This window comes from Triturus cristatus, chromosome 2_2 (assembly GCF_964204655.1).
Source record: "Triturus cristatus chromosome 2_2, aTriCri1.1, whole genome shotgun sequence".
NCBI lineage: Eukaryota > Metazoa > Chordata > Amphibia > Caudata > Salamandridae > Triturus > Triturus cristatus.
This window is the reverse complement of record NC_140582.1, coordinates 234,469,201-234,492,646: the sequence shown is the minus strand read 5'-3', so window position 1 is coordinate 234,492,646 and position 23,446 is coordinate 234,469,201. Positions and strand designations below refer to the sequence as shown.

The 23,446-nt window shown below is 43.8% G+C and overlaps 1 protein-coding gene across 8 annotated transcripts in view; it reads right to left on the bottom strand.

The window, feature by feature from the left end:
* ZNF462 (zinc finger protein 462) overlaps window positions 1-21,419 on the bottom strand; it is a 204,631-nt gene extending 183,212 nt beyond the window's left edge. For 4 of the 8 annotated variants that reach the window (XM_085641282.1, XM_085641284.1, XM_085641283.1 and 1 more), the window contains exon 1: window positions 20,390-20,534. In XM_085641282.1, coding sequence (XP_085497408.1) covers window positions 20,390-20,462 — 73 coding nt within the window. In that variant the 5' untranslated portion in view covers window positions 20,463-20,534. Of the gene's footprint in view, window positions 1-19,851; window positions 20,536-21,025 lie in introns of those variants that run through there. The other 4 variants (XM_085641286.1, XM_085641290.1, XM_085641289.1 and 1 more) reach the window with 3 other exon arrangements.
* Between the last annotated feature and the right edge of the window lie 2,027 nt (window positions 21,420-23,446).

Sequence of the window (23,446 nt, the reverse complement as noted above, 5' to 3'; positions counted from 1 at the left end):
CTCCTCCTCCCTGCTGTGACTGCTGCTGAGCTCCAGCCTTAGGGGCTCCCGCCTGCCAATGCTGCCCGCTCTGGCCCGGACCTTGCGTCCCCCAACACTTGACCAGCGGATGGCGCTTGCCGCAGCTCGAGCATTCGTGCCTAAACTTACAATATTCTCTCGTGCATAGTCCTTTGTTAAAGTCCCAGCAAGCCCCTTTATCTCCTGTCGTCCCTCTGCCAGCTCCCCCCACCCCCCCGCGGGTGGGACCCCCTCGAAAGGGCTGGTACACGAGCGGCAGCCCGCTGGCTGTAAATATAGTCTTCCCCGACCCCGCCAGGCCCATGGTATGCTGCCAGAGATCCGTATCCAACTCTCCCCATTTTGCCTCCGCATCCCATGCCATGCGCGCCCGGAATTCCTCATCATACTGAGCCCAGGCATATCCGCCCCCTGTAATCTGTGCCTTCCTAATTACGTCCATGTATTTAAACATGGCCACTGACCTCTCCGGAAACTTCTCGCAATACACGCTGGCATATATCAGAAAAGCCGCTGTCCAGTTTTCTATTGTCAGCGGCACCTTAGGCCTTTTTGCGAGCTCAAATTCCTCTTCCTTAGATCCCTCCTTCGCTCGGACCTCTCTGTGCAGGAGTTTAAGTATCTCCACATATTCCCCTTTCCAAATCCGTTCCTTCGTTGTCAACATCAAGTGCGCCCCCAAGGGCTTGGTCACTCCCATATATGGTAACCGTTTTACCTTCAATTCCTTACTTTCCAGTTTTGCCTCCTCTGCCTTTGCGTCCCCTGTCCCCTTCTCGCTTGTCCCCTCCTTCTTGGTCTGCCCGCTGTCACCCTGCCCTACTCCGTCCGTGCCCACAGCCACATCAACCACATACGCGCCTTTGCGCAGTCTTTCCCCAACCCCCCCCTCCACCCCCGCCCCCCCCACTCCTCTCGACACCATCCTTGGCCGCCCGAGCAAATGTGCATTACCTGGCGCCAGTGTCTCCGTCCGTCGCTCATCCCGACGTCCAGTCCTGGGAGCCGAGCTGCTTTCCCACCGTGATGTCCGACCCGTGGGCTGCGCCTGGCGTCGTGACACCTGTAAGAAACTAGTCACAACATTACTCGGCCCCCCGTCCCTACCGTCTCCCACCTCACGCAACTCCCCTTCCTCCATACTCTCCTCCTCATAGTCCAATTCCTCCTGTCCTGCACCCCCAGCGTTCCCCGCTGGACCTGCCACCTGCTGCTTAGGAAAACAAACAACATTCCTTTCGGTGCTCCTCCGTCGCTGCCCCCCGGGGCGCAGTAACCCCGTGGGTGTTGGGGCCGGCGAGCCCGTCTCGGGCCTACTTGTGCCAGCCGCGTCGGGATCCCTCGCCGGTACTGGGCACGCCGCCCGAGGCTCCACCCTCCCTTCTCCTTGGCGTCGCCAGGCCGCTCCCAGCCCTGCCAAGTCCGGTACCCCGCGCTGTTCCCGCTGCCTCTCCGCTACCTGCAAAGGAAAGGAATGGTCTGGTGTGCTGGGCCTACCTACCTTCCTCCTGCCATCCCATCCCCGCTTGCCAGCCCCCGACGACTCCGCGACCCACGCCTTACCCACCGCGCTCAAATCCGCCCCGTCGTCGTCCTCCCCCTCACCCTCGTCCCCGTCGCTCCACTCCCCCTGTCCACTCCATCTCACCCCGTGCCCGCTCGACTCCCCTCCGACCGCGCCACCCCCCCCACACCCCTCCCCCCTCCCTGCCGTCTCCCCCGCTCTTACGCCCCCAACCCCCGCCAACCCCTCTGCCCAGGACTCAAAGATATCCAGGCCTCCCCAGTCCCTCTCACTGCCCTCCGACTCGAATAGCACTGGGGATTCTCCCCCTGCTGCTTCCCCCTCCAGGGCCCCCCCTACCTGCTCCCACTCTCTGACAGTGCGCCCCCCCGCGCCCCTGCCCCTCTCCCAGGTGCTCGCGTCAAACCCCCCCCCGCCCCTCCCCGTCTCCCCCCCAGCCGCCACATGGCCCTGCGCGATCGCCACCCCACTGAAAGCCGCGCTCCCCCCCCTCCCCTGACCCCCCACCGTCTGGCTGACCGGTCGATCCGTGCCCGAGCCGCCTGCCCCCCCCCGCCCCCCCACACTCCCCAATACCGAGCCTTCCGACCAGGGGGCCGCGCGCCTCCGCGCTGACCCGGCCCCCGATATCCCCCCGCACTGCGCGCTCCCCCCGGGACCTTCCCCCAGCTCCTCGTCCTCCTCCACGTGTTCTCCCCGCCCCCGCGCGCTCCGCGATCCTCCCCGCGTCATCGTCAGGCCCTCCGCCGAGCAGCCTCTCGCCGTCGCCCTGGAAACGGACGCTCCCCGGCTTCCGGAGCGGCCCGCGTACGATCTAGGCCTCGCCTGGTAGGCGGCCGGAGCCTTCCCCCGTCGCGTCGCTCGTCCCCGCCCCCTCCCCAACTCCAGTCCCGTCTCGCTCCCCTCCTCCACACACGCTGACCCCGGGGCAGCGCTCCTGACATATGCGCTGCCCCTGTCACTCACCGCTCTCCTCAACGGACTCCCGGGTGGCGAACAAGCCGCGACGGCGGCCGCCACCCCCGCGGACGCGCGCCTCGCCGGGCGCTTCGTCCAATTGGCCTCCTGCACCAGCAAGTCCATCCTCCCCGCCTCGCTCAACAACCGAATAGCCTCCAGGACGCGATAGTCGCCGCAAGACATGCCGCCAGGTACGTGTCAAACTCCTTACTCACGCCTAATAATACACCAGAAAAACTTTAACTAGCGCACCCAGCCACCAGGTCACCAAGCCTAAAATGGTGGCTGGGAATCGCGCGTTTTGTATATATACCCCTTGGGCTACTACCCCTGGATTTGGGCTACATTTGGGCTATCCTTCAAATGTAGCCCAATTATTTACAAAATGGCCGTTCGGCCACGCCCCCCTCTCCCCCCTCCCAACCTGCCCGGGCGGCAGACCTCGCGGTGCTCGGCTGCCCCCCAGGCTCCCATTACAACTCACAGAGCACTAGTGTGTGCAGTCACCACCTGAGCAAAGGCGTGCAGAGCTGTGCAGGGAGTAGGGGCGGCTTCTGAACTGCACAGCCGCCCTATAACAAGAATATATACATATAAAGCAATGGGGTGAGGAGGGACGCGCAAGATGTAAACACAGGCTGCCGGGGTTACAGAGGCTTCAAAGGCTATTTTCTTGGTAGGCACGGGACGGGCCATTCGTTTTAGAGAACAGCACTTTTGACTGGTTCAAGAGTCACAGTCCTGCACAATAGGTATAAAGACCATTAAAGGTTAAAAGAAACCAGTTACTGACAATGCACAACCCTACCCGCCCCAGCGCAAGCGCACATTATGCTCAACATGTTTCTAATGAGAAAGGCTTCTGATAACCGTAACAATCTAGAAAGTATTCACGGTACTCCTAGGATGCAGACCCGTCAACTTTTCGCACGAGACAGTACTGAACCTGTAAGAGTCCGGTCTAAATTATGTATACCTTTTCAAAACAGGAAGTGGTCATGAGAGGGAGAAATAAATGATAAAACATGCATAAGCAATGGGGTGGGAAGTGGGGAGAGAACATTTGGGGTGGGAGAAAATCAGTTCTTAAAGTAAGATGAGTTTTTGTTGTGAGGATACTTTTTGTAGCATTTATTTTTATAAACTCTCCCAAAGAAGGATAGCAAGGACTCAATAGCATTTAACGGCCATAAGACCCTCGTGCATTTTTCCAAATTCAGGGCCGCAATGGCAAGCGATTAACTTGGAATTGCATGTTGGGTAGATGTTCTGAATTTTCCAACAGAACTTTTATGAAAGCCGAATGGAACTATAAAGATAATATTGTCTAAGAACCCAAGATCCCATGGCCGCACCAAAACCAGAGTGTTTGTAGGATGTCATCAATCGACTACTTCGGCCTTCTTGAAAGGTCTGAAGAGGAGCCTTAGAAAAGCAACATCTATTAAATTAGAGTAGAGGCAAACAACGAACCAAGAAAGTGGCTTTGGAGAGCGGAAAGTGCAGCCAGTAAACGAAGACACACAGAGTACTAGTGTGACGCACAATCAGCATTTTCCTGCAGGCTCCTTCGAGAGGACAAATATACCTCAGAATTCTGGGTCTGGGTTAAGACCTATGGTTATGCATTTGGCAAGTTTTCAGATGATATATAAACGGATATGCTCACATTTCAGTTCCCCGTCATTCAGACTAAAATGGCATCTCTCCACAAGTTGACTGTCAGCTGTGCATGCTGTCGCATGAAATGCCTTCTTGTAAGAGGGCCCACCCTTATGTACATAACTTTTTAAAGCAGATTTGGAATATAATCAAGCCTTATGGCTTTACCTCTGTTCTGCAATGTTTTTTTTTTTTAATGACAAACTTTTTTGAATTTCGTGGGTTATACCCGGGTGACAACATCTGGTAGACCTCAGTAAATCAAAGCAGTTCACACAATAGGAATAAAGATGGTCACCGTAGGAGTCGTACATCACTATAGCTGTTCTTCAATGTATTTTTGTTTTAAATGGTCATCATTTGTTAAAAATAAAAGCAGGATTATTAAGATAAGATTTGAATGTCTATGTGAAAGCTGCTTTTACTGTGAAAGAAATCTCACCTCATCTTGGTGCACCATAGTGTCCTGTTGAATTGACATTGAACTGTAAAAATGGAACAGAAAGTCTTAAATCTGTGTAGTAAGATTAAATACTCAATACACAAGCACACCTGTGCGCTGGATCAAATAGGCCAAACCTGGGCTGCTCCTCTTAACTTCCATGGAAACACGAATTACATTTTTTTTGTTATTTTTTTTAAATCGCAGGTTGAAACACACCCAAATACAATATTCTAGAAATCGTGTAGTAAATCCAAGACAATATTTTCATTCATTCATTTAATATTTTCAAATGGCTGCATACAGTAGAAATGCCATGTGCTAGAGTTCTCATACAATAACATAGGAAAAAGAAGAGTTTTTCGACGTGGATACATTACAGCGATTTTGTAGTACAATGAATTAAAAAGAATAAAAACGAGCACCAGCTAAATCTGGACATGCATAAAATGAAAAGCAAAACGTTAAGAATGTAGAATAAGTTTGTAGTAATGATCTTACTACAGCCACACATTTAGAATTGGCACACAGAAGAGTTGGTAAGATCTAAACATGCTTCTCCTCCAAAAACACAGCCAATCATTAAACCTTACAATGTTAATCCAGTTAAAGGTGTGAAGTAAACTACACTTATAAGAAGCAGCAAACAGGAAGTCTATTACAGAACACTCATTTAAATGCAGTTAAAGATCTTCCTGACCAAGGATTAAAAAAATATCTTTAAACCCACTATTCTCAGCACAAACTGAAAAGGTTTTCAACACATTCATTCCCACAATCCATAATTATACAGAAATTTTTACTCTTTGGGCCTACCTTTCTCTTACCAAGGACTGCTATACCAGGAGACACTTTAGTAGTATCCCTTTCCTTCCAAAGGCTAAATTTAAACTGCCCATACTTCAGCGCGCAGCATATGACCGGTCAAGACTCCAGGCATATCACATGAGCCGTTTCTTTAAATGAAACCTATCCTCCTACTTCCATTATAATGAACTCAATTTTTTCAAAAGTCAAGTCCCGAAGAATGCACAACAACATGGAGAAACTTAGGGTAACTGCAGTGCTATAGCCGACTATGCACAGCGTGAAATCATAAGTAACATCTTTTGAAAGCAGTATGGAAATCCCTGTGTTTTTATGCAGTTCTAACTTCTCATAGATATTTTGGTCAACTTCCACCTCATTCTATTCCAATCACCTGCTGATACAGAATGGAAACGCATTTAGATTCTAGTCCTGGTAATATATGTTGATTTAATGACTTGCATAGAATGCATAACATCAGCTTCACTTTCCATCCTCGGACAATATCCTGAAATAGTTTGCATGCATTCCATTAGTAGGGTGCGCTTGCAATCAGTGCCTTCAGTCAGAGCAGCTGCACATGGATCTAGCCCCATTCCAAATGTTTGTAATACAACGGATAAAAGGCACTTTGCAAAGGCAAATGGCGGCCACTGCCTTAAACGGCGTTTCAACATGAACACATTGGCAGGTTTATCCAAGCAGAGGTTGATGCAGTCAATGAATACTCAACCCACTCTTTCAAACAATGCTCACTGAAAAAGCTTTTTTCCTCTGTATTTCTTTGCCACAGGTTTGTCCCAGAGATTAGAGTACACTAAATAATAAATCTGAATCTTATCATTATTGCAGTTTGAGTCTCCAGGTTGGGTACACTGTTCATGAAGTCAATGGAGACATGATCTTCTTTCCTGAAGACATGGTACGTTCAGATAATTCTTCAACAATTTTGTGGCCTTTTTTCCCATGGAAGTGGTAGGTCAACAATGGACTAAGACAGCAGCATACATGTAATCAATATATGGACGCTTTAAGCCTTTGAAAACACGTTAGGCCAACCCCGAGACCATGACGGGCACCCCCCTTTAAACAGGTTGTGTTATGCCATCTGGAAATACTTCTGACAAATCCCACATTCTGATGTCACACCTCGTGAAGGCATAATTCGTTTTGCCAAATATAACTGACAAGTAGGAGGAGTTTTTCGGAGGAGCAACTGGCCTTTGTAAATGCTCAACTCCATTCCCTTTGCTAGGAATACATAAAATATGGTTTTTAACAATAGCTATGTGACTTACAGGAAAAATACACCAAAGGGGCACTTGGGTGCCAACTCCTAAGGTAAGAATCTGGTATTCGCATGTTTATTTTTGAATGACCACTGCATCATGTTGTTCGTGACAAAGGAGTAGAGTATGCAGATGTATGTTTGTTGCAATTAGTATATTGCACATTCTTTACACATCCTTATCTCTTCTGATGATGAAGATTATTTTCAGGTTATAGGACCAAAACAAAATGTCTCTATGTCAAAACTGTATTACAGAACCTAGAAGCCATTTTTCGGAAATGATGCATACCACTGAATGTTCTGTCTTCGAAGCACAAAAAAAATATGTTTTCTTCTGACAGTACCATTGTGGATAGATTCAGTAGTTAATACAAACGTGAGAAGAAAAAAAACACACCAATCCTCATCCTACCCAGGTTCAAAACATCCCTCACAATCATGGTGCAAACTTGGGGCCTGCAAATCAAAATATCAAATGATCCTATGATGCATCTAGAATAGTGGTTCTTAACCTGTGATCCAGGGATCCCTGGGGGTCCTTGACAGCTACTCAGGGGGACTGCAATTACTTAGAAAATTAATAAAATGCAAATAAAGGAGCAAATGGAAAAGTAAACAATTTAAAACGTTCTGTAAATGTGAAGGATTTTGAAATTGGAAACTAAAAATAAAGTAGGCATCCTCAGATTGATTCAATGAAGCAGTGCATGTGCATCAAACAGAGTTTAATAGGGATGATGGGTAGCCTCAATAGAATTTAGAACATTTCTAACATTCTCATTAAAATTTAGATTTTTTTTATATTTGTGTGTGAAATTAATAAACTGTTGCATCCATTTGTTTAATGAATTTTTGTGTCTGTACTTTTGTGAATTGTTTTGCGATAAAAATCACTTAAACTGATTAGGCCTGGCTTCCAGTCATGACTCTGTGAGGGTCCCCAGATTCCAATAGTAATTCAATGGGGTTCCACGGATTTAAGTAATGATTACTTGGGGGTCCAGATAAGTCAAAAGTTTAAGAACCACTTATCTAGTGCATTTAACTATGCTTACCTATGATTTACTACAGTCCTCCCTCAACATTTCATTCAACCTGAATTGGTATAAATGCCATATCTCTGACACAGTAGGGCAGCATAAAACATGCCCACCAGGGACCTTCACTATTCCTCACACACTATATTACGCAAACCCTGTGACCAATCAAATTTCTTAAGCAGCAATCAACCAACGGTACACAGCAAATCTCGAAAAAATAATCGTAAAAGAGAAGAGCAAAAAATAATTTCAAACACACACAAAAAAAACGGGTTTATAAACAAAATACAAAACCAAATTAATAAAAAAAATTCTAGTTTTGGAGCACCAGAAAACACATAATTGCAATGGTCAAACAGACTGTGAGGCAAGGCTATTATGTCTTAGAAAGTTAGGGAGAGAGGTGTAGGAATAGGAATTGTGAATTCATAGGCTTGTGATGATGCAAGAAGACAATTACAATGGAAGTGAGAGTCGCGTTATGCATAAACTGGACAGGATCTCCAAGGAACGCAACATAATAGAAACAGGAAGTTTCTCTTCCAGGAAAAGTGCCCTGTTGTACGTTTGCAGTGGTAACACGAAATAATCGTTGGTCCGGCATGCTTCAACTTTATCCGGTTTCTGGGCGGTTTTACTTGTGGGTCCCTTAGTCCCGATTCTGGTTCTCTTTCTCTGGTTCTGAAATCTGTGTCAGTTTTTTTAATTTTTTTTATCCCGGGCTCTTTGTCTCAGTGCTACAGAGCTGGCTTGAATGTCTAAACGTTAATCATTCACAGACATGCCCTCATTGCAGCGGCACTTTTAAAAAAAAACAATTTTTATAATAGTTAGTGCTCACGCTTCTCTGTGCTTCCAATTGCAGGTTTCATTTCCCCCCAATATTTTCCTCAGCTTTGATGGAGTGTTCATTAAGGTCCTTTGTGTGTGCTGAAGATGTTGGCTTTGGGAGATAGATTATTGTCCTGCCAAATATTAGAAACTGTTGGATAAGATGGGCGGCACCGGATGGGGTGCTGGAGATTGATTGCACGATTTTTCTTTGACACCTTCATCCACAAGGGAACTGTGGATCCGTGGAGACTTTGGTGGGGTGAACTCCTATTCTCAGCTTCCAAAGCATGACCAGCGTCCTCTGAGCAAAATGTACCCATCGCAACAGTGAGGCTGCCATGGATTCCTTATATTTGCAACTGCTGGATTCCATATATTTGAATACGCCTTACCAACGACTGTGCACTTGCCCAATGAACAAGCTTATACTGTTCCTTTATTTACACTGCAGAATGCCGCTGTGTCCTCACATCTAGTACTACACGGTACACATCAAAATTCTCTGGTATTTCCCCGTTTCCAGCAAGATCCAGGTGTAATTTATGGGACAGGTTGCTCTTGTACTACCACCTGGATAATCTTCGCAATTTTGTGTGGCCGCTGCAGAAACTGTCTTCACCGGATGGCACATTCCTCTCCAATACTTGCACAAACTGGACTCTGGGTTCTAAGGGCTCACAATTCTCTGGGCACAGTTCTGTGGGCTCACTGACCAGGTTCAAGTTGCAGGACCTTTGTCTATGTCGTGGGTGCTCTGTACCAGTTCTGGTAGTTTCTCGGTTCTGGACTCTCTGTGCTTTCACTGGTTCCAGGGTCGCTGGGCCTTTAGACCTGGTTCAAGGCTCATTGTACATTTACTGGTTCTAGGCACCTTTATTTTGCAGATTTTAGCACTCTCCCTAGGACGCCCTTTGGATTTAGGTTTAAAAACTGGACACACTGATTAGTCACTGCAGGGTTCCAGGTCTCACATTCTTTGGAGGGTGTTGTTGTGTTTCTTTACGCTTGTACTCTTGCTTTGTTCAAGTGCCCCACAGATGTAATACAAGAAACCAAACACAAGTTGAGGCTTGTATGCCTTTGATTCAGGGGCTGGATCCCTCTACCCAAGTTTCACAAGAGGGAAAGGAAGAACTTCAGAAACAGTGGCAAACGGGATTAAACAGTCAAATACATCCATATATGGCTGTTACAGTAGAAACTGTTACAACAAAGGGATCTCTTAAACTATACTAAAAGGTTTTGAGAAGGAGCCGAGAGTAAATGGCAATATCCAAATACTGATTGCTTTGCTAAATAGCCAAGATGAAGGTTATCCTGAGCTAACTAAAAACACTTTTTTTTAAAAACTGGATTATTTTCAAAAAACTTTTAGCAGATCGTTTGGGCAATTTAAAGTTTTACTTGTGAGAAATGCAACATGATCTTCGTAAGCAAAGTCAAAAGCAATAGTTAAATCCTTGAAGACATTCACCACACTGACCAAACTACATCCAGACAACTTTATCAAGTAAATCCTTTGCACCTGATAAGACAATACGCCAAAGACAGGCACTGCAATGAGGTCACAGATACTAAAATGTTTAACGTCTCGAGGGGTTTCCTCTGGGGCCTGTGGCTAGATTCAAGGGAGAGCAGGAAGGTGAATCTGTTTAGAGGAGAGCTGAGTGGTATGAATGCTAAGGTGTACCCTTTAAATGTTGGTGGGGAGCTCAGACTATCCTGGTTTGTACCTTCTGCCAGCTGTTAATGTGCACACGAGTAGGCATTTCGGTGCTGAGACACCATTCGCTAACTCCATTCACATGCACGGTTTGTGAGACTGCTACAGGTGGGGCGGATGCAGATTTCTCTGAGAAAGAAAAGGCACCGGAGTGGGGGGCCCAGTAAGTTGCTGGAGATTCCATCCAGGCACCTTGCATTAGTGATTCCAAATGCAGTTACTCAAGAGTACAGGCAGGGAATTTCCTGGCATTAAAGATGACAGGAAACTGGAGCGATATATTTTATAAGACAGGAAACTGACGTAGAAACAGCTGAGCTCATAATACATTTTACATAAAATATGACTTTAAAAGTCTACTTTGGGGACAAGATACTAGCAGATTAAAATATATGTGGTGTTAATAAGGACAAAGCAACATAGAACCCACAATGCATTCTTGGATTAACAAGGCACAATGGCAATTGAAATTAAGACCAATTATTTTATACCAGAGGAATAAAGAAAACTGAGAGTCTCATTTCCCTGCTGTTCACAGATGTTAATCGAAATGCTCCACAAAATGAGAGCACAAAGCCACTATGAGACCCGAATCTAACATTTTACCTGTGGACTGAGTGGCCCATTTTCAATCTTTATATAGTGAGATTAAGCCAACTCATTCAGACCTGGACTTGGCTATACAGGAGACGCTGCCTGTTGATCCACACTACAAGGAGGGTGATCCTCCCAGACCTAGTCAAGAGTCTTCTAACACCAATGTTATTTACCTTGGCTGAGACACAGCAAGCTATTTGTGAGCTGAAAACTGGGAAGGCTCCTGCACCAGACAAGATTCCTGGGGACCTGTTCAAATCTGCTACAGAGGTTCTGGCCTAAATTAATATTTGGATAGAAGATAATAACATATTTTCCCCATTTCAGGTGGGTTTCCACTCCAAAATAAGCACCGTTGACTGGTCTTGAGGTTTCTGATGTTGAGGTGGAAAATAGTACAGGTCAACAGAGGGAGTCTCTATCTAGAATTTACAGACCCGAGTGCTGCATTCGATATGGTCCCCAGAGTTCAACTCTGGACAGTCTTGAGGGACTTGGGTCTTCCTCCTGGGCTACTTGAAATTATTGTTCGACTCCATACTGGATATTTTGCCCAAGTAAGATGAGACCCCAATGGTGAACTAACAGACCTCATACTAGTCGACAAGGGCGTACGGCAAGAATGTGTACTCACCCCAACACCTTTTCTACTATTTATTATTATTATTTATTAATAAGTGTGTTGATTTTTTATTGGGCTGTGCAAACAACCCGGGAGGCATCAAGATTCCAGCACTATTATTTGCCGACCACACCCTTTTGGTGTCAAAAACTTCCAAGGGCCTGGAACTGTTACTAGTTAGATTTAAATTGTTTTAAAAAAGACATGGGTTAGCCATAAATGCTGACAAAACAAAATGTATGGCTATCCACCCCCTTAAACAATTCAGCGGAGGAGTCAGGCGGGGGGGGGGGGGGGGCTCACAGTAATATTGAATCCTTGGGGATAGCTGAGAACAAGTTCCTGAGGGCAGTGCTTAAACTTGCCCAAGGTACGCCCCTGTGTTTTTTTTCCAGAGTGGACCTGAATGTTCATCCAATTGATGCCAGAGTGAGGCTAAAACCCATCTTATACTCGCTGAGAGTATAGCCGGTCAATGAGCTTGAATATTTCAGGAACAGGCTTAAGGATATCCTTCTAATTTCCAGGTGTTTTGCTGCTCTGCAATGGTTAAGACATGTTTATGCAGTCCCTTTTTGCGTTGGGGTTCCTTGATTTGTGGCAATGTCCAGAGTCTATCTCCACCTCCCCCGTTAAAAAAAGTTAAAGATGCTTACTGGGCATACGAGTGGCAGAAGATGCTGACATTAACCAGTTGAGGTAGTGCAGCTGAGCATTTGTTGAACCATAAATGCGAGCCAAAGTTTGAATCCTTTTTGGATGAGACTGACCCGCAATTTACCAGATTGTTATACAGAAGATTCAGGCAGGGTACTGTGTTGCTTGTATCTTTTACCTGTAAGTGGAGGCCCCGTTCAGAGGCCAGTGCAGCTTGCCCAACCTGTGGCGCAGAGCACGAAACAAATGTCCATCTACTTTTCTTCTGTCCAACTTTCACTAGCCAACAAAGACGCTGGATTGTACCCGTGAGCAGATATCTTGGAGTACGTATCCACAAACAAGCCTGGTGAATCTGTAGGTCAGATACTAGGTCATGTGTTTTTTCTATTGCTAAACTTGTAGAAGCAATCTGGCCTATCCGTGCAAGCAATAGGTGTTAACCCTGAACATAGGAACCAGCTTGTTTCTATGATTGTTGCAATGCATGTTTTGCCAAGCTGGGCAGCTGGTCAGCAAGCTTAACCTACAAAGGTACTATGCATATGTTGCCTGAGTGTCCAATTATGAAGTTTGTTTTCAAATTTAATATGACATCCTATTTTTATATTGTGTTCTTACTTTTAAGATCGATCATGCATGGACATTTTGATTTAAATACAACACAAATGTTAAGGATTCTGGATATTCCAATGGTAACATCTCTTGTACAATGTTCCAGTTTTACCTTGTATTTGCTAAACTAGTACTGTAATGTATTTTTATTTTTGTGTTGCTTTTAAGGTCTTTGACTGAAATAAAGTATTTAAAGGAAAGGGAAAACAAAGCCAGCAACTAATGTGAGTTTAGGATTGACATAATGGAGCATATGATAATGGTGCACTAGATAAAAGCTTCATTTGATAAAAATCATTAAGGAAAAGTAGGAACTCACTGTGAAATAAAGAGAATAATACCCAAGAAACAAAAGTTGAGAGCTTGGAGAATCCCTTCAAAGTCAGAGATTTAAAAAATTAGAAGTCATCCAGATGATTCAGATCCCAGAAAGTGCTTATAAAAACTGATTCAAATTGAAGTCATTGGTGATAACATTCCTGCGTAAATAGTTCAATGTTACCATAGCATGCCCAGCAATGGACATGACTCCAATGGATAGGGCCCAATGATTACAATGCGCTTTCCCAGCATGGAAGGCAATTTTGAAGGAAATTGGGGGGGGGGGGGGGGGGGGGGAGAAAAACTCCAATTTATCTGCTTTTCGATATTCCTCTTCCCTTAATTCATCAAAGATATGAGTAAGATCTGACTACATACAGAAAGATTTTCAGGTTTATAGCATTAAAGTGCATATACTCAAGGCAAAAATAAAAGTCAACGATAAAGAGAAAACCTGCAGATGAGGGCTACGATCATCAAAATCTTTACTGATTAAATGGTGGGGGTCAAGAAACTAAGGGGCTTTGAACAGAGGCAAGAGTGAAAACAGAGCCTTAGAAGTCTTAGCTGAGCGACCAAAGAAAATGTAGACAGAGTCTTGAGGAGGTAAACATTGGAAGGATATGCAACACAAAAATCATTTACACACATGTGAAGGCCTCAGTATTTTAGTAAATCAATTGCAGCCACATGACTGAAGGACATTAACCCTCCTCCCCTGGTAGGGAAGAGTGGCTGACACAAGACACGCAACAATTGGTAACCTACACCCTCATAAACCACAGGCAGTTCTATGGGTAGAAAACTTTGAATAAGACATATCACATTGAACTTCCAAGTAGTGGGTCTTTCACACTGATGACATGCAATATTTTCAGACAGAGAAAACGTTCTTAGAAAAAGATTCAAATAAAAAATATATATCTTTACCTTAGCTCCTAGATTAACAGTTACCTAGAAACCATCTTCCAACAAAAGAACGCTAAACAAGCTGCTTGATTTCAGAAACTTTAGCTACACACCAAAGCCAGTAATATTGCAGAAGAACAACATGCTCTGCAATCTCCAAACAACCTTCAGCTGAGCCAGGAGAATACAATCGATCCCAGAGATCTAACCACACTTGACAAAGGCTGAGCAGCAATATAAATGTGTGCTTCTATGGTGCAGTTGTAACCAAACGATTCAAGATGCTACAGAGCAATTGGCAGATGCTGAACAATGAGCCATAGTGAAACTTTGGATTGATTCCTAATTGTCAGGTTTGGTGTTCCAGTATCAGCTTATTTATTGTCCACTTTAAAGCCAGGATTCCTCCTCTAAGTAACCGCACAGCATACGATGGTATTCTGGAGGTCTTCAATGCCAGCGACAATCACATCTTGTTGCATTTAGCTAAGGAAAATATTTAGTCATCTATTCACTGATGGAGAATCAGGAGTCTCAAAAATGACAGGGTGGGATATCCATATCCATGGTTGATAAGGATTTGGTTATCTACTATTTGCATAGGTGTAAAACTAGAAGCCAAATAAGCACATGAAGATAGTTAAAGGCTGGACATCGATGTTAAACGTGAACAGTAATATTGTGGATTCTGGAGAGACACTGCAGGTGATCTGGCAATTCTCTGAAGAGAAAAATACTGTGATTCTCTCATTTCTGAGACACAAATTAAATGGAATTCTTTCAATAGCTGCAGATGAGAATCTCCTCATTAGAGAGCTGTGGTTCAACGTGTCAAAAGCTGCCTAGAACCACAGCCTCATGATTGTCTGCTTCAGTCATCATCAAATACTGACACCGGCAGAGACTCTTGCTGCTGAAAAATCAGCATTCTGAAGAGCAGCCATCTACAGTGTTCTCCTATGAAGATCCAATACACACATGTGCATCACATGTCATGTTCAAAGAGGGGTATTCCCTCGAAACAGGAAAACAAAGCAAATCAAGATTGGCATGATCAACCTCTATAACAAACATCTCATTTAGAATATGCAAATGGTCAGTTCCCTCCTTTTTCAATGCTTACATGCCCTCACTTGAAGATAATTGGTTGTTACAACCTGAAATACAAGATGTAAGTCAATCACAAACAGATCCACCTCCTTGTTGAAAAAGTCCACACCAACTTTACCTCTCAGAATGGCTCATACTCCAGCATGAATGCAAGGACATTCATCCCTTGAATAAGACAAAACAATTTTTTTCTGACATTTTTCTAGGGACCACAAAAACCTTTATAACTGGTTCACCAAATGCAAAACAATTGAAAGCTTCAACAAATGTCTGCAAACGTCCATTAATGCTCTCTTTGGCCCGCTCACATCAACATAGTAAATAAATGTGCCTTGTTCATGCTTCTCTGCTTGACCAAAATATGTCAAACAGATCACAATGCAAATTGGACTGTTCTAACATGGTTAGCCCAGAATGTCACAAAAATGACTCAATATTAGCAGATTCTTTAAAATAGGCCCGCTAAATCCATTACGGAACTTACTCGATATTTCCAAACTCTACGCTGACTCTAGCATAGAAGCTAATCATCACACCACTCTGTATAGTTTATTTACAATAACCATTAAATAAATATATAAATAAAGCATTACTATCCCCGCAATGCCATTGCATAATATGCATGACCTACTGGTCACCCAGCCCTAGCTGTTCATAAAGAGATCAAAACTACATGCAGCTACCCAAGTGTGCAATGTAACAGTCTAAATGTGCCAGAAGCATGGATTTCTCTACTCATAAGCTCAGCACCCGAGAACAACTGAATTTCAGAATGGAGGAAGATCCCCAGGTTTTATGTGGCTAGTCCCTACTTGGTAAATCTGTATCTGCTGGTCCATTGGTACCTGAACCACATGACACCCTGACTGGTTATGCACCAACCTACAAATGTACTTTTTTCTGTCAGGTGTAGCCTTTTTGTCTGAACTACCTACCTCCCACCCAATCAGCTAGTTGAGTAACTAAATTGCTGTAATGTGGTGTCCAATAAATCACCAAAGTAAAACAGAAAGGAAGACTATGGGCCTGATTAAGATCTAGGAGGCTGGGTTACTCCGTCACAACAGTAATATAAATTCCATTATATCCTATGGGATTTATACTTTGGCAGATGGGATATCCTTCACCGCTGTGATGGAGTAACCCGTCCGCCGAGATCTAAATCAGACCCCAGGTCATTTTATGTAGGTTTAAATAATGGAAAGCTTGTCCAACATCGAACCTGTGAAGTTCAAGTTCAGGAGCATCCACGTTTTATGTCTTAATCTATCTGAGCAGGCACGATGCCTCAGCAAGCTGAACGCTTGCTGGTGAAACATGTTGATCTTCAAACTATGAGTTTCTATTCTGGTAGGGAAATTAAACACCATAAAATTGGGTGATAGTAACACCTTTTAAAGTATCCATGTATCTAAGCTTCTCTTAGATTCACAAACCTCATCACAAAAATGTGCACCTAAAATTCCTCTTTCATAAATAGCAATGAGTCTATTGCCAATCCCAGGATGGCTTGTTGTTAGGACTTTTCGCCCTCAATATAAAAAGAATTGTTACGCTGAACATGTCTAAAGGTGATGAAGCATGATGCCTCTGAAATTTGGTAGGATTCATCCGCAGACCTTACTCACTAAGGATCTGTGAACATTATCTCCTAGTACGATTCCTTTACCGATACAAACAGTGTTGCTCTAAATTAACTTTATAATGAGTACAAATTTTGAAGATAAGTTAGGCATTTGTTGTTGAGCTACCATTTTTCTTGCAATGGCTACACAGAGTTCGCTGTGAACTCATAAATAACCTGATTCAATAGTACTTCTGGAGCAGAACAAGTAAAGGGTTTGAAGCATCAGAAGAAATTCTGCCACATTCCCTTGAAAATGCTAAACAACAAGTGTTCTTAGCTGGCCTGCTATATACAGTGACACACCACTGACAAACTGTATATTTCCTCAAAGATATACCATTGTAAATGATAGATGATAACCAGCTCAGTGATAACCACTTAAAAAAGATGCAATCATAGGGCCCCTTTTATCATCTCAAGAGCAGGTCAGTATAGATTCCAAATGTGAAAAAGCAGACATGCACCTGCCAGCATAGTGGGGACTGAGTCAAGCCAGACATATCTGAACCATATTTAGTAGAGGCCAAAACAGAACACAGCAGAATAAATCAGATATCCAAGCACCTACCTTGTCATTAAAGATGAATTAATGAAAAGGAAATTGTTTCACCATATTATAAAACATGTGAAAATCATGTTAATGGACTTGATAAAGGGATGGATCAATGGTAGAGAGAAGAATATGTTGGAAATACTAATTGCCTTTTAAAAGTGCCAATTCTTCAACTTGTGGCACTACTGATTGGGAACCAACATCGACAGACAAGTCAACCGTGATTATTGCTTGAGTGAACTAAACATGATAAGAGTTATGTTTAAAGAAAAACAAAAGCTGATCCCAAGGTATCTGAGGCAGCATAGTCTTACATCATCCAATTACAATATAGCGTTCTGAATGTGAGACGGAGGAGACTGCATACATTTAAAGTAAAGGCAGTGGCTTGAGACCACTAAAGCTTAATGGACATGAATGGATGACAATAATAACACACTAATGAGAAACTGCCAATATATAAAAACAGAGATTGCATTGGAATATGTCTCAACAGGATCCAATCAGGAAATGTTCGGTCACAGGGGTGTGTGCTGATGGTAAAAAATGGCAAACATTCTAGAGTCTGTACAGAAATGAGTAGTTCTAGAGGACTGCAATATGCCTCAGAGTTCATGTTCTCAAATATTTAAAAGGAGCGAATGTCACGGGAAGACATGGTGCACAAGCAAGTCAGAGCATGAGCAGGAGTCAACGAGGAGACAAGGAAAACTTAGTTCAATGGTAGCAAAGTGTGCGACACCTAGACGTCATGTAAATGTTAGCTAATATCTATACTGGACAAACAAAAAATCAACAGTAAAGGAAACAGAAGTGGTACTATCCAAGAAGAGATAGATCAGGGATGAAGCACATCAGATAGTCCAAGGTGGTCAAGAAATTAAACAACAAATATTAAAGTCAAAATGATTAGGATGCCCATATTAATGATTACATTCCAGGAGGTGGGGTTGAGAAGAGGAAGTGTTGAGGAATACAGCAAGCAGAATTCACACCTGTGTTAAATGAGCTCAGGAAGGACTAAAAAATAAAATAAAATAAAGAGAAGGCTCTGGTCTAATAAAGTGATTGACGAGATGTGTAGGTCTAAATGGCAGACACACTGACAGAATTTAGAAGGAGAAACATGTTCAAATATATCTGAATGCTTCGCACAAGTCAAGACTATTAAAGGCAGAGGTTTTATGACAAGGAGGTTGTGAGAGGGAGAAAAAAAATATATATAATCACATAATAAATAATGAGATTAAAGAATTGCCTAGGTAAAAGAAACAGTGATGGTAAGTGCTTTCCCAGACATCGAAGGAGATGTGGATCCTGCATGGAGAGTCCTTTCTAGAGTTAGTAAAAAAGGGAAAAGCAGGCAGCAGTCACCAAGAAGAAACCTCAGCTAGCAAGCAAAAATGATTTAGACATTTTATAAAAGAGGTAGGCCAAGCAGATGCTAAGCATTCATAAATGTTGACAACAAACTCTTACAGAATACTTATTGCCCATAAATGTAAGTTTCCACAAAGTTTGAATTCAACTTTCTTTATCATTTCATTTAACCCAGTAGCTTGGCAGGTTAGTATTCTGGAGGCCTGTGATTTGCAAAATGGAGCCTTATCCACATTTTCTGATTTATGTGCTTTTTCCACTTCTCAGAACATTTGAACAGATGCCTAATCTGTGCAACGTTCACACAATGCTGGGTGTGGTGGAAAAGACTCTATGCCAATCAACTTTAATCAAATTCCATTAACAACAATGTTATGGATATCAAGCCACTCACATTCAAAATCAATAACTCCATCTGACATGGCCCTCCCTTCATTTTAGCTTAATGTCAGCCATATCATGAGAGACTGTGGAAGCCACTTGGGAATTATGAAAAACACTTCTTACATTGGCACAAGATTCCCAGACGTTGCCACTGATTTCATCATACAGCTTTGCCGTGGCAACAAAGAGAAGAGGTGAATACAACCTAAGCTCATCGTGTACAAGAATAAACAGTTTATTAATGCATTAACTTCATTTTGAAATCCAATGATTTTTAGGCTGTTAACTGTTCACATCTCCTGGGGTGTGGATGAATTGAACTAGGCCCAGCATCCAACCAATGCACAGATATATCCAAGAAAGAAATGTGTTACTCTTTAAACATTACAATGCCATCTTTATTAAACTACATAACTCAACATGACAAGTGTTCTTCAAGTAGCTTCCCAAAATAAATTCAAAAAGTTGTGCTTGGAAAAATGTTACTTCAAAAAAAAAAAAGAATAATCAACAAACACCTGCTTCAAATACTAGACCTTGCAATTATAGCTGTGAAAACAAAAATATCATGAAGAAACAATGAGGGGAAACCAAAAGGCTGATCATCAATTGCCATACAAAACTAATTTAAAATGACCAGCTCTGCTCAGGAAAAGCTTCCATAATGAGGTTCACCAGACACTGTTCCCTCTTTACCCCATCTCAGTTTTAATCCACCAATACAGACTGCTCTCCTCCATTTTCTGGTAGAGCTGTTACAACATGGCTTACCTGACTCAGATCACAGCTCTGCACAAGAGAGAAAAAAAACACCACCACTAACTGGGTAGTCACTTCCTCTTCTTGATTGCAAGCAGCTTCATGAAAAAGAGAAAAAAAGCAGTGGAACAAAAGCTAGCATGAAGGTCCTTCCAAATCCAGACACAAAAACCATAAAGTTCTATTAAGATGAACAAATATTGTCTCACACAGAAATCAAGCAGTGTGGACAGTTTCAAAAATGTGTTGAGAAAAAAAATCAAGCAAGGTCACCCACAGAAACACAAAACATTGAAGACAGTGAGGTGGAAGAGCTTTGTGCTTTCAGAGTCTGGAATGAAACCAAACCAGACAGCTTGCAAATGGAGGACAGCAGCAGCAGCAGGGAGATAAAGAGGGCGGAGAGGCTGAAGCTGGTGAGGCCAGTTCCTCTGCCTCTTGCTTACTCTTGGCTGGGGCAGAGTGTCAGTGAACAGAAGAGAGGAGATATGGGCACCTCCAACCACACTTCCTTCTTTTGCTTTTTATGCATGTGTGCGTCTGGTCTGACCTTCTGAACGAGAGCACAGCGTGTGCAATGGCTTCTCTTCTCCTGCTCCTCCTCTTCCAGGCAGCCCCTTCATCAGACACGCACACACCACCACCAGAGAGCCTGGAGCAGCAGCAACGCGACACCCTCCTCCTAGGAGCGAATCCGACCCAGAATCCAGCCCTTCCCCCTGCAGGACAACTTCTGAAAAGGAGGAGGAGGAAGGGGGACCTCTGAAGAATAGACAAATCCAAACCAAGCAATGCAATCGGCCGTGAAAAAAAGAGGTCACCCTTAGCCCGAGCTTTTCCCAGGGCAGTGTTTTTCTCTCTCTCCGTGTCCCTTAATGTGTTTTGAGATCCAAGTCCACACATAGACAACACACACTGCACACACCAACCACCTTTGCCCACAGCTCTACTGCTCACGGGGTTTTCGCTATACCCGCTCATGAGTCTCTGTTAACCAATTCCTCCCACAAACCACCTCATGAAACATCAGCAGCGAGAAACCCCCCAGCCAGATGAACCATCTCCCGTTTGGACATAAAAAGCCCTCCTCCTGCCGCGCTCGCTCTCCCTAAGCGCGTGGGCTGCATTTATTTATTTAAATACACAATTACCAATCGGAGATGGGGGTTAATTGCAAGGAACTTACAAGAGCTTGCCCGGGACGCCCACTGCTGCCGCTGCTCTCAGGCGGGCTCTGCTTCTCCTACCGCTTTCTCTGTAGGTTTTTTTAGCGACTCCACGCAGCTTCTCGCCGGTGCTTTGTTGTTGTTTTTAGGGCGAGAGAAGCCGCCGATGAAGTTTTGTGCGCTGGAGGCTTCTCGTGCAGGGTCTGCTCACCAGCGGAGGAGGAGTTGGATCGCCATCTTCCTCTCACTTCCCTCTCCTGCTGCTGCAGCAGCAGATGACCTGAGAGAGATCCGTCTCACTCACACTGTGCGCGTCTCTCTCCTCGCTCTGAATAATGAGCAACCAGAGGCCAGGCAGAGCGAGAGACAAGGAAGACAACCTCGCAGTCCTTCTCCTCCACCACAGAGAAAGCCAGAGCACCAGGGGGTGCAAGACTCCTTTCTATCACAGCACAACGGCGGCAGACTTGGTGCAGCTGCTGCTTGGGGGAAGAAGAAAGCCTCTATGAAGCACACAAAAGAGCAGCAGAAGAAGAGGAGGGGAAGCCAGGAGGACATGCTGGAGAACTTTTTTTTCCCCAAGCCTTGTGAATTCACACATTGCATCAACTCTGTCCAATGTAGGGTTTGGTGGACATGTTGAGAAATGTGCAGAGATGGGGTTTTCAATTCATGTTTGCTAATGCAAGATGTTTTTTTTTTATTAAGTGACTTTGCAATGGGACCGTCAATGTACACCAAGTAATGAAATTACCACCTTCACACACAATTGCACAATGCTATTAAAAACGGTCAAGCGTACACAATTGTATCTGCTGCTGCCCACGCTGGGCGTCTCCTCCCCCACGTCAGCAGGAAGCTGCTGAGGCCGGACGTTGCACGCACAGGCGGCCACGCCATGGCGACCAGCGCTGGTGCCGAGCTGTCCAGGAGCTCTCGGGTTTCTCCAGGGGATTTTGTCCCCGGCGGGCGCCCAAGGCAGAAGCTGATACGTATTTTGAAGTCTTCTCTTCACGGGCAGCCTGGTGCTGCCTTCCATTCAAGCAAAAGAATGTTAGAAGAAGGAGATAATAGCTGTGGAAAAACACACCATTGTCATGATGTCTTTTGCTCCCCCAAATTCACCCAACAACTTTATACGGCCAGGTACCTTATTTCAGCCACCCTCCCCAAACTGCATTTTGGCCACAGTTTGTTGAACAGACTTCTAGTACAGGCTCCAGTTTATGGGCAAGAGAGTCTTCTGCAACGTTTTTGTAAAGTGATTTCACGTGTATAATTGGTCTGTTTGAAACGAAAATTCAAGAAAATAATTTCACTTTTCCATATATTTATCAGATGCCCGTGTTGTGAGATCCACCATGTTCTCTTGGTTTCTTTAGTTGTAGCAACTTGTGTCAGACTGCCACGTAGTCTACACAACATAGTTTAAGTCCTAGATTGGCTCTCATTACCACGTTATAAAATGACTAAAGGCCTTCCAACCTGTGTTGAGACAGGTGCAGATGTTTTCCAATATCTCAAATTCCCATATTTTCCAACATTGACCATCTCTGAACATCAGCAACATTTACTAACCCACCATTGACATGTTTTTAGAGAAAGGGGATTTATTATCAGGAAAACATTGAAAAAAAGAGTTTGACCAAAAACCGTTGCATAATGTGCAAATATATTTTTACCTTATAGTAACAAGCATGCCGCTGGAGTAGCTCTAGGCTGATTCTGGAATATATACATGTAAATAATATTTTTTTTGAGGTATGGAGAATGGCATGTCGAACCTTTATAATGGTCACACCTTTTATTTTTTGAAACCATGTTAATCTTGTTTGATCGCTGTAGCAGGTCCTGTTAGTTGCTTCGCCTGGTTTCATGAGTTATCAGGTAGGAGCTTCAAAGCGCTTTCTTCAGTAGTTCTCCATGAAATCCAAATTTTGAGGACTATTAAACAAGGGAGACTAGAACATGCTCCTGGTTTCCTCTACCTAATTTCTACAGTTTGTCAACTTTAGTAAATTATATGAAAGGCTCTTTGTCACTGGTACACAACTTTGCAATGTCAGCAGATGTGTATAGAAGAATATTTTAAAGTGGGTTGTAGCTGTCAAGGATTTGTAGCAAGGAATCAAAAAGAATAAATGGTGCCTCTGCAGAATTACCTAAATGTAGAAATACTTTCAAGTACAACAAATCTTTTTTGGACAGTGTGCACCACAGATTTTCGTATCCATTTAGGGAGATCTTTCATTCGTTTTAGTCGATGACTCAAAATATAGTAAACTAAGGGAAGGGTTTTGGGTGTGCTGAAGTAAGCCATTGATTAATGCATGCTGTTCAAGTTACAGTTGTCAAAACAGAACATGTATTTTCTTGCCCTAGCTGGGGTTAGAAATATAGGGTTAGAGATGATCCTTGTCAGTGCGTTGCACCCCCCCCCC